Source organism: Musca vetustissima, unplaced genomic scaffold, assembly GCF_032173495.1.
Source record: "Musca vetustissima isolate MV318-11 ecotype Yass unplaced genomic scaffold, APGP_CSIRO_Mvet_v1 utg10524, whole genome shotgun sequence".
Classification (NCBI taxonomy): Eukaryota; Metazoa; Arthropoda; class Insecta; order Diptera; family Muscidae; genus Musca; species Musca vetustissima.
Genome location: NW_026880443.1, coordinates 1 through 12,766, shown reverse-complemented (window position 1 = coordinate 12,766; position 12,766 = coordinate 1). Strand labels below are relative to the sequence as shown.

The window sequence follows — 12,766 nt, the reverse complement described above, 5'->3', positions numbered from 1 at the left end:
TTCTCTTCGTTCACTTTCATTTTTGACACGCTATAACTTACAACTGAATGCACCGAACAAAAAACAATAAAATAATTTGTTCTACTACGAAATGTCACCCTTCCAACGAGCATAAATATGAAATTGTTTGATCGATACTTTACGAGAAATCTATCAGTACAGCCATCTGCTGAAAAAATAATAAATTTCTTTTTCCCCAACCTAATATTTCCACGGCTAGCTGAGTCATGCGGCTGTCCATTATAAACTGTAAACAAAGTCCAGGCCACTTCTATGGACCAATCGTAACGAAATTTTAAATTTTGTCTGTTTTTCTGGTCGTTCTAGAGATCACAGTGAGTCAAATGGCGTATACAGTTACCCCAGAGGGGCATGGACCGGGGTAGTTGACAGTATATCCCAGACCTGATGTAAGCACTTATATGCAAGAGTTATACTTAAATATTTGCAGGGGTCTTCGTTTTCTGATACTATTAAGTATTATCATTACCACATTAGAGGAGGCAGGTGTCGCTATGATATTTTACTTAAAATTCAGTTACGGCTAAGGGCAACGCCTGTAATTTTGGGTTATGATCACGACACGACTGAACACGTTTTGTATGGTCTTTGTACAAATGCTTGCAACATGCAAAAGCGAACGAAATGGACCCAATGTGACTTCGTCAGGTCGAGTTTTGCAAGCCTGACCGTCCGTCCGTTTGCATGTCCATCTATTATTGAAATTGAATTTGTCACAGCTACTTTATTTAGTCGAAGGTTGAAGTCTTTTGATTTTGATTTTTGACCGATTGTATGGAAATAATGCGTCAAACTCTTTGCATTTGCCCTATAGGTACGAAATTAAACACATCGGACTGTGGAGGAAATCAATTGTCCAATAGAGATATCCTGCTGACATTTTGCACAAATTCTGTCTATACCTACCTAATAAATATCAGTGTAGTTATGCTTTCTTACATTATATAATTGAATGTATATTATAACCTAATTTTGAAAACAACATAGAAGTCATCATCGTTTTTCATATGCAACATATCTTTGGCACATATGTGTACACTGGTGGATATGGAAAACCAAACTGACCCAATTTTTACCTAATCAAAACTAAAGTCACATTTTTCTACGCAATAACCATTACTTTTGATTGCGAAAGCACACTTACGAGACATTGAATCTAAAAGACGCCCAATTTGTTCCTTGGAACCTGAACCTGTGGGAAGAGATTGTGTTTGTTTCTTTGTGAATCTCGTTTTACTTTTGCTATCTCCAAAGACTTGTTTATATGGTGAAAACCTGATGATTGTGCTGGCCATTTTAAAACCCTTAATTTCAGGGTGCGAAGAATGATTAAAATACGCTCTTTCTCACGAATGCTCACGCGCGAGAAATCGAATATTTTCAATATATCGCGAATGGCAAAGTTACAATGCATGAAAAAGTATTTGCAATCTCTCGCGAATGTTCGCATTGTACGAAAAATTCACGAACGATAAAATTTCGTCGTCGGTTCGTTCTTTCGCGAGCATTTGTTGCTGAAGAAAATTCTTTTGAAAAACTCAAAAAACAAATGGTCGCGAATGCTCGCGAGCACTGTTAAAAACAACAACAAACAAAAATATCATAAAAAAGTAAACACACACAACGAATGAATAATGTGTGTGTGTGTAGCAGAAATTGTGGAATAACAAAACACATGTCTAACAACTATTGAGTTCACAAACGTTTGTTGTTGGTGTTCTTGTCGCTGTTTTGAGCATTCGCGAGAATTCGGGAAAGTTTGTTTTCATTCGTGCGAGAATGTCAGAAAGTAACGAACGATCGTTTTTGTGTGCTCCCACTCGTTTGTTATGTGTGTACAAACATTCTTTGGCGAATGCTCGTTTGGTAAAGAATGTATCGCCATAAATTCATTCGTGAAATGAGCACATAACGGAAAGAATTTATTTTAATTCATTTACGAGCGAATTTTTGCGCACCCTGCTGAATTTTTACTCCCTCAAGTAGTATTTGACATGCTGCCTTGTATGCTTCAGACTATTGTGATGCTGAAACACCCAAACAAGTGATATGTTTTCTTCAGCGAAGAGAACTATAGCATAGATCGAACTCCATAAAAAGTAAAACTGTTCAATACCAATATTGACCCACCTGCATGCTTCACAGTACCCTTGAAATACTGAGGCCTGAGTCTTTATTTTTTAGGTATTCTTACCGCAAATTTGTTCGTGTCTGAGCTTAAAATATTAAATTTTATTTCATCATAAATCTTAATTCATACGAAAACAATTCCGTCGAACTCCTAATTGGGGTTTTTTTGTACTTCTCTGAAATTTTGTGAAGCCTTCCTCCGTGATGATCTAGTTGAATTAAACCGACTTATAATTTGGGAATCTTTGAAATCATTTTTTGTGATAAATGTTTTTTCATACTCATTAATAATTTGCAGTTTTTTATACCCTTCACCACTTTGTGGTACAGGGTATTATGTCTGTGTGCATATGTTTGTAACAGGCAAAAAGAATGGATATTGACCCATGGTTCCTTTTGAGAATATGCATAGAATCACTTTCTGAGTTGATTTATGCATGTCCGTCCCATGTCCGCCCATTTGTTTGGCCCAAGGACGAACCCTATTGGAATTGAAGAAAATCGGTTCAGATTTAGATATACCATATTTATATATACCGTATATTCGTCCGATTTTAGGTAAATGGTGCACCAAACTTACAATAGTTTTCCGATTGAAAAAAATTGCCCAGCGTACTGAATTAGGTCCTGATTGATGTATGCGAAGTTTTGTGGAAATCGGTTCAGATATAAATATAGCTCCCATATATAATTTCGTCCGATTTTAGATAAATTGTGCACCAAACTCGCAAAATTTATCCGATTGAGACAACATTTTGCACAGCATCCTAGATTAGATCCAGATTGATGTGTGCGAAGTTTTGTGGAAATCGGTTCAGATTTAGATATAGCTCCCATATATAGTTTCGTCCAATGTTAACCAAATTGCAACAAAATTTTGCACTGCGTACTGAATTACATCCTGTTTGATATTTATGAAGTTTTGTTGAAATCGGTTCAGATTTAGATATAGCTCTCATGTATAGTTTCGTCAGATTTTTGGTAAATGGTGCACCAAAATTTCCATAATATTTACGATTGAGACAACATTTTGTAGATCATAGTAAAATACGTCCACATTGATGTATACTAAGTTTTGTGAAAATCGGTTCAGATTTGGATATATCTTCCCTATACCGATTTTTTGGTAAATGGTGCACCGAGGAGCCTACGTCTATTCCATATACACGAGATAAAATTGTGAACAGCGCTCTGTACTGCAAAATACATAAATAGCTGGTACATAAATTGTACACAAAAGAATCCGATTGACATACAATGCATTGAGTTTTTTACTTGGTGCAAATATCTATGTAGATCTCACATTTATCATTTTAATGGTCCTCTATCTACAGGATATTGTATATGTTAGCATCTTTTGTATGTATCCAAAGTGGTGAAGGGTATCATATAATCGCCCTAGTCCGACTTTACTACTTTCCTTACTGGTTATATTTGCAGGAAGTCAAATTTGAAGACAAACAGTTGTTATTATAATAAAATCCTTTTAAAAATTATCTATAAGAATAAAATTATCTATATATAACTAAAATTTCAGAGGTCATCTGTTTGTACAGTACAGTTGCTTTTGTCCAAGCAAAAATTTAGTCAATTTAATTTTCCATACATTATTATTTTTTCAAAATGACATTTACATTTTTAGTTGCTTTGGTTTTGGCCACCAGTGTATATCGAAAGTTCTGTAGAGTATCACATAGTCGGTTCCGTTCGACTTTTGTCTTTTCTTTAGTTGGTTTTTATTAATGTGTTAGTACTTTTAAAATGTTTCAGCATATTTTTTAATGTTTCATCATGTTTATCATGCAAAAATTCCGCATTCTCAAACTCCACACAACATTATGTACTCGTACCTGGCAAAAAAAAAAAAAACATTTCTGGGTAACATGTTCCATTGTAATTTATGAAGAAAGAAATTACTTCGAATCGATTTTCCGAACAACTTAATTAAAAATAACCAATTTCCAAGATTTTAATTTTTTTTACGAAGTTTTCAAATACATACATATATCCCTACTAATCCCAACAACAGTTCAAATGTTGTTATTCTCTATTTTGTTACTTTCTGTGTTTTTTTGCTACCTCATAACACATTTTGTTGATTTCTAGAAAAAAAAAAACACACAAATACACACAGTCTGAAATTCCGAAATAACATCTGCCATTTGCAAAATCAAAATTTCATTAATTTTTGATTTGTTCCTTGGGCAATGAGAAGTAAATGTGGCAAGTTACACATCTCAAATTTCTTTAGTGCACCAGTTTTTTCTCGGAGTTAATTCAGTTTTTTTTTCTATTTTCTCTTTTTTGTTGTTGTTGTATTTGTTTTTACTGTAGACCAACATGATATTCATCATGTAATTTTAACAAGGCCCAAAGGTCTTGGCATCGATAGTATCACCAATATGCTATGAAAGCCAGGCATCATGTGTCCAGAACCATGGTGGCCTGGCATAACCCATCGACAACACTTGGTCGGGATTGCTAAAATGAAAAAAAAAAAATAAATGAAAAAATCACTCTCTTCCTTACACAGACACACACACACTCCACACCACACAAAGAATTTATCACATTCCGAAAATCTGTGTTAAGAGAAAACTTCACACAGCAACACAAATAGAACTACAAATTGAAATGGCAACGGCAACCGGGCAAAGCAATTCAAATGGAAATCACAAGAAGCAGCAGCAGTTGTAGCTGCCGAACAACAACCAAAAAAATAGAACAAAACCTAGGCTAACTATGAATGAAATTTTTCGAGCCTAACCAACATAAATAACTGCTGGAGTTTTACACATTTTCCACAGTCGAAAGGAGAAAAACAACAACAACATACACAAAAAAGCAACCGAATAACAAACATCATGGCTAAAAACCAAACTGAACCTACGTTATTGCTATGTTTGTCTGTTTGTGTCTGTGCAATCTCGCAAAACCCTAGCAACGAACCAACCAAATAACCAGGCTGGTAGGCAACCAAAATCCTAGTAGCAGCAGTCCAATTTCATCAGTTCATCTAGAAATGTACATATGTTGCATTCACCGAAACTATTTTATGGTCACAAAATAACATTTATACAGCTGTGCTATTCACGCAAAATCGCCTCAATTCTTTTTTGTCTGCCTGCCTGCCTGCTATCGTTGAAATTCTGATGTTTTCTCCAGTCTCTCCGCTTTTTTTATTTCAGAATTTGAAGTGCAAAACAATTGATTTGATGGACTAGTTTTTGTTGCACAAACATATATATCGTTGTTACATCATTTTAAGTCCTTTATTTTTTTCGACATCAGAGAGTTAATTTAAGTTATGTTATAGCAAGGACCAGTAACATGTGAGGAGATCCTTTATATGTCAATAAGGAATAAACTCTGTTGAATATCGATTTCGATTCATTCTGCAGCTTCCATTGAGGTTGTTGAGAGTTAGTTTCTACGATATAACCATAACACCCCAGGTGGGGCTGCACTTGGGATTCTGTGGATAAGACTGGACTGAGTCCAACATCGTACAACGCACAGAACGTACATCGTGCGAAATTATAAGAAGTGACTATGTTGTCCGAAACAAACATGCAATAGCCCAAGAACGAACCATATGATATGTTTGCACAGTCTTTTGTAAGGGGTACATTAAATTTGCTTGTGGCAAATTGGGTTACGGAATGATATCTCCACTGTAACCTAACACAGTGCCTATTTTCTATTCCAAGAATTAGCTCAGTAAAAAAACCAGCATGTCAGAGTCAAAAGTCGGACGGGCCGACTATATGATACCCTTCACCACTTATTTTTTTAAACTACATTAATTGATATAAAAACCATAACACATTTCATCTGTAAAGTATTTGGTTGAGTGTATCGACCATATCCGGCCAAGAGAACACACATAGCTTCCTTGGAGGATCATTAACATGAAATCGGACTGAATTAAATAAAGAATAAATTGATATCCATAGAGTGTCTTAGGAAAAACAAGTGAAAGACAGTAAGGAAAGTAGTTAAGTCGCACTGGACCGACTATATGAGACCCTTTACTACTTTGGGTATATTCAAGAGACGTATCCTAACAGACCTCATATTTTTGTGCCAATCGGCTTAAATTTGACTCTTTTGTGCACAATTTACTAAAAATCGGACTAAAATATTTCAATAAAACTTGGCACACGTTAGGCTATCCTAACTTCAGTACGTTGTACAAAATTGTATACCAATCACCCTGAATTTGACTCTTTGGTACACAAATATATATGAAAACCAGTGAGCGGAGCTGTATAGTCGGACCGGGCCGACCATATGATACCCTACACAACTACTACGTAACTGTAACATTCTGCGGATGCATATACCAAGCGTGGGCAATATTTCTTGATATCTACACCCTGTTGCCCGATTAGAGGTTAACAGCACCTCTTCCTTACACTGACGTATTTTCTGTACTCTGTACAATCCTTCTTATTATTTATCCAGATTCCCTTCGCGGTGGGTTGTGATGTTCGACTTATAAATGTGGCCTATAGATCGACTCGAAAAACCACAAAAAATTAAGTTTTTGGTCCACTTCATCCCAAAATTTTGTAATTTTTCGCACAAAAGTCAGGGCCCATTTGACCCACTAAATATTGACCAATCTTTATCAAAACAGGCATGCTTATTGTTTGGTCCGATCCCCTTCTCCATGTAAAAATTCGCGATGTTTGGGCAATAATTGTGGCCTCTGCAGCGACCCGAAAATCAGGCAAAAATAAAGTGTTTGGTCCATTTCACCCCCTAAATATTAACCGATCTTTACCAAAAACAATGGAAGTCTTCATTGGCCAGACCCTATCCTACATGCAAAATTTCGTGAAGATTGGTCCATAACTGTGACTGTATCGTGTTTACAAATTATAATGGACAGACGGACGGACACACATGTCTAGATCGACTCAGATAGTCGAGATATGACGATCGGTATACTTAAAGGTGGGTCTAGGACCAATATTTCACGGCGTTACAAACTCTTGGGGCTGCACAAAGCTATAATACCCTAACAACATAGTTGTGTAGGGCATAAAAACTTGGTACACGTTAGGCTATCCTAACTTCAGTATGCTGTGAAAAATTTCGTGCTAATTGGCATTAATTTGACAATCCTACGTGCAATATTTTCGACTGCAAAATGTCTGATGGCCAGTAAAAGTTTCTGCCACACATCAGCATTTTTCATGCTTTTTTCACACTAAAGTGCTGTATAACTTAGTGTTCTGAATTAAAAAAAAAAATTAATACTTCAAACGAACCGAAGGCTGATCAAAAAATGTTTACCACGGTAAATGTTTTAATTACGTCGATTTTTCCGAAAACTGCTAGACATCATTCTAGACCAAACTAAGTACGCCATGCCAAATTTCGTGCAATTCGAGAGAAATGTATGGACTTTCGTACACCATTTACATAAAATCGGACAAAAATATATATGGGAGCTACATATATCTAAATCTGAACCGATTATCACGAAACTTAGCAGACATCATTCTAGATCCAATGTGTCAAATTTCGTGCAAATCGAAAGATATATAAGGACATTGGTATTCCATTTACATTAAATCGGACAAAAATATATATGGGAACTATATCTAAATCTGAACCGAGTTTTCCCAATTTCAATAGGATTCGTCCTTGGGCCAAACAAATGAACTGTGCCAAATTTCATCCAATTCGGATAATAAATGCGACCTGTACTTTGTTCACCAATAAACATGGACAGACAGACGGACGGACGGACATGCATGAATCGACTCAGAAAGTGATTCTGTGCATATGCTCAAAGTAACCATGTGTGCATATCCTTTCCTTTTGCCTGTTACAAACATATGCTCAAAGACATAATACCCTGTACCACATTGTGGTGAATGATATAAATATATAAATAGGCGGTATATCTAAATCCGAACTGATTTCAATAAAACTTCGCACACAATATTTCAAACTCAGTTTAATTGATTGATGCCCCAATTACATAAAGTCGGACAAAAATATATCAGTGGTATATCTAATATGAACCGATTCATACGCAGTGCGCAGTGCAAAATTGGTCTTAATTAGACAAAAGTTGGGACTTGGTCGAACTATTGTGGAATCGGATAAACCGACATATGAGAGCTATATCTAAAGCTTAACCGGTTTTCTCTAAATTCAATAGGATTCGTCCTTGGGCCAAATAAGTGGCATCTTCAAAATTTAATTCAGACAGACGGACATGCATGCGTGCGACCCAGAAAGTGATTCTATGCATATTCTCAAAAGGAACCATGGGTCTGTTACAAAGATATGCACAAATACATAAATAATACTCTGCACTACAGTCTGATGGAGGATATACAAATACCAGAATACAACAAAAAATTTCACTAAAAAATTAGAATACCGAAAATGCGTTGAACTTTTATATGTAGACTAAGCCGATATATCCAATTTCTAATACAAAACACCCTAGAATCAGTAGCATAACATGTTAAAGGCTCTGTTTTAAATATTCGGACCTCTATCGTGTTCTTAACAACTTTACTGCAATTATCTACAAACAATGCATTTTCCCTTCCCATCTCTTTAATTACATTACCCACACACATACAATTCCATTACGATGTATAAAATGTATATTTTTCTGACATTGCTTGTAGCATTAAATTTATATAAAATAATTTATAAGAATATGTCGCTTGTTTTCAACAGCCATGTTTTAATTTGTTCTTTCTCTGTTTTCTGTTTTATTCATGCTTTTATTTATTTATTTATTTTTTACAGACGTATGTAAATGGTTTACGCTTTGTCTTGACCATCTTGGGTGGAGCCATTGCTGTAATGGGCAGTAAAGCTATCAAGTATCCATCAGCAGGCGCCTTAGGCTGTGTAACAGTTGCCTTTGTAGCTGGCATCGGATGGAAGCGTCAACAAGCCAAAATGACGCCACAACAGCGACAGACATATGAAAATGTAAGTTTATGAAGAGAGCAATAAGAATCAGTGTCGTGTTTGTATGTCTCTTTGTTTCAGTTTTATTAACTCTTTTTCGTTTTTGTTATTGACTACAATTTTATAGTAACATATTGTGCGTCGGCCTTTTTTCAATCTACTTGGTGATAGTTGTTGTTGTTGTAGGGAAATTAAATTATCGTAAAACTTAAATGGAAACATATGGGATTTTTAAACAATATTTCGAACAACTGGTCAATAGACTTTTTAAGAATTTTGTCAATCAACCATTGACCCATAGGCGTGAATATTTTAAATAATTTTTTTCAAGCATCTATTAACCCATAGGCGTGGATTTGAAAAAAAAATCAAGCATCTATTAACCCATAGGCGTGGATTTTTTAAATAATTTTTTTCAAGCATCTATTAACCCATAGGCGTGGATTTTTTAAATAATTTTTTTCAAGCATCTATTAACCCATAGGCGTGGATTTTTTTAAATATTTTTTTTTTTCAAGCATCTATTAACCCATAGGCGTGGATTTTTTAAATAATTTTTTTTCAAGCATCTATTAACCCATAGGCGTGGATTTTTTAAATAATTTTATTCAAGCATCTATTAACCCATAGGCGTGGATTTGAAAAAAAATCAAGCATCTATTAACCCATAGGCGTGAATATTTTAAATAATTTTTTTCAAGCATCTATTAACCCATAGGCGTGGATTTGAAAAAAAAATCAAGCATCTATTAACCCATAGGCGTGGATTTTTTAAATAATTTTTTTCAAGCATCTATTAACCCATAGGCGTGGATTTTTTAAATAATTTTTTTCAAGCATCTATTAACCTATAGGCGTGGATTTTTTAAATAATTTTTTTCAAGCATCTATTAACCCATAGGCGTGGATTTTTTAAATAATTTTTTTTCAAGCATCTATTAACCCATAGGCGTGGATTTTTTAAATAATTTTATTCAAGCATCTATTAACCCATAGGCGTGGATGTTTTAAATAATTTTATTCAAGCATCTATTAACCCATAGGCGTGGATGTTTTAAATAATTTTTTTCAAGCATCTATTAACCCATAGGCGTGGATTTTTTAAATAATTTTATTCAAGCATCTATTAACCCTTAGGCGTGGATTTTTTAAATAATTTTTTTCAAGCATCTATTAACCCATAGGCGTGGATTTTTTAAATAATTTTTTTCAAGCATCTATTAACCCATAGGCGTGGATTTTTTAAATAATTTTTTTCAAGCATCTATTAACCCATAGGCGTGGATTTTTTAAATAATTTTTTTCAAGCATCTATTAACCCATAGGCGTGGATTTTTTAAATAATTTTATTCAAGCATCTATTAACCCATAGGCGTGGATTTTTTAAATAATTTTTTTCAAGCATCTATTAACCCATAGGCGTGGATTTTTTAAATAATTTTTTTCAAGCATCTATTAACCCATAGGCGTGGATTTTTTAAATAATTTTTTTCAAGCATCTATTAACCCATAGGCGTGGATTTTTTAAATAATTTTTTTCAAGCATCTATTAACCCATAGGCGTGGATTTTTTAAATAATTTTTTTCAAGCATCTATTAACCCATAGGCGTGGATTTTTTAAATAATTTTTTTCAAGCATCTATTAACCCATAGGCGTGGATTTTTTAAATAATTTTTTTCAAGCATCTATTAACCCATAGGCGTGGATTTTTTAAATAATTTTTTTCAAGCATCTATTAACCCATAGGCGTGGATTTTTTAAATAATTTTTTTCAAGCATCTATTAACCCATAGGCGTGGATTTTTTAAATAATTTTTTTCAAGCATCTATTAACCCATAGGCGTGGATTTTTTAAATAATTTTTTTCAAGCATCTATTAACCAATAGGCGTGGATTTTTTAAATAATTTTTTTCAAGCATCTATTAACCCATAGGCGTGGATTTTTTAAATAATTTTTTTCAAGCATCTATTAACCCATAGGCGTGGATTTTTTAAATAATTTTTTTCAAGCATCTATTAACCCATAGGCGTGGATTTTTTAAATAATTTTTTTCAAGCATCTATTAACCCATAGGCGTGGATTTTTTAAATAATTTTTTTCAAGCATCTATTAACCCATAGGCGTGGATTTTTTAAATAATTTTTTTCAAGCATCTATTAACCCATAGGCGTGGATTTTTTAAATAATTTTATTCAAGCATCTATTAACCCATAGGCGTGGATTTTTTAAATAATTTTTTTCAAGCATCTATTAACCCATAGGCGTGGATTTTTTAAATAATTTTTTTCAAGCATCTATTAACCCATAGGCGTGGATTTTTTAAATAATTTTTTTCAAGCATCTATTAACCCATAGGCGTGGATTTTTTAAATAATTTTATTCAAGCATCTATTAACCCATAGGCGTGGATTTTTTAAATAATTTTTTTCAAGCATCTATTAACCCATAGGCGTGGATTTTTTAAATAATTTTTTTCAAGCATCTATTAACCCATAGGCGTGGAGTTTTTAAATAATTTTTTTCAAGCATCTATTAACCCATAGGCGTGGAGTTTTTAAATAATTTTTTTCAAGCATTTATTAACCCATAGGCGTGGAGTTTTTAAATAATTTTTTTCAAGCATCTATTAACCCATAGGCGTGGATTTTTTAAATATTTTTTGTTTTCAAGCATCTATTAACTCATTGGCGTGGATTTTTTAAATATTTTTTGTTTTCAAGCATCTATTAACTCATTGGCGTGGATTTTTTAAATATTTTTTGTTTTCAAGCATCTATTAACTCATTGGCGTGGATTTTTTAAATATTTTTTGTTTTCAAGCATCTATTAACTCATTGGCGTGGATTTTTTAAATATTTTTTGTTTTCAAGCATCTATTAACTCATTGGCGTGGATTTTTTAAAAAATTGTTTTCAAGCATCTATTAACCCATTGGCGTGGATTTTTTAGAGAGTTCACTATGGTTTCATCGATTTTTTAAATGTATCCATCAGTATGACCTAGATTATCTAATCAAATTCAACATAACTTCAACATGCCTTGATGAACGTTTTTTATTAAAATCTAAATTTTAAACTTAAATTTAATTTCCCTCCTTTTTTGTTGTTATTCATTCAACAAACCACAAAACTAGTTCCATCTTCTGCTGTGTAGACGCTTAAGCAAAACACTAGAAAAATTCAATAAACATTAACAAATTAAATGCCTCTGGGCACAAAGTGAACGGATTAGGGGTTTTGCAAATTTTATTGGTGAAATTAAATTTGTTTTTGTGAGTCGGGTATTGGTCACTCGTCCGTTCGGTCGGTTGGTTGTCTAAGCACAAAACAAAAATTCTGTTCATCCCAATGCTTTGAGAGGAATGTTGTATTGCATTTTGTTGTTGTTATTGTTGCTGTTAAGCCATGCATCAGCATCATCAGTTTGTTTAGACAACAAAACTAAACGTTATAGTTTAAAAGTTAAAAGCATATTTTGGGTTAACATGTAAAATCGAAATTGTTCTAAAAGCAAACAATATTGAAATTAACTTTTAATTGACTTTACGAATAGAATTAGTTTTTTTATTTTTGGAAATTTATCGTAAATTAAATTTATATTTATAAAAAAAATGGAAAGTTGTGATGGGAGTAAATAAATAGATTGTAAAATGCAAAG

At 33.6% G+C, this 12,766-nt stretch overlaps 1 protein-coding gene across 1 annotated transcript in view; it reads left to right on the top strand.

The window, feature by feature from the left end:
- The window catches only part of LOC133326060 (sodium/hydrogen exchanger 9B2-like), a 130,414-nt gene extending 121,276 nt beyond the window's left edge, over nucleotides 1-9,138 (top strand). Inside the window, exon 7 of the mRNA XM_061534736.1 lies at nucleotides 8,938-9,138. Within this exon, the coding sequence (XP_061390720.1) occupies nucleotides 8,938-9,138 (201 nt within the window). The remainder of the gene's footprint in view (nucleotides 1-8,937) is intronic.
- The last annotated feature ends 3,628 nt before the right edge of the window (nucleotides 9,139-12,766 follow it).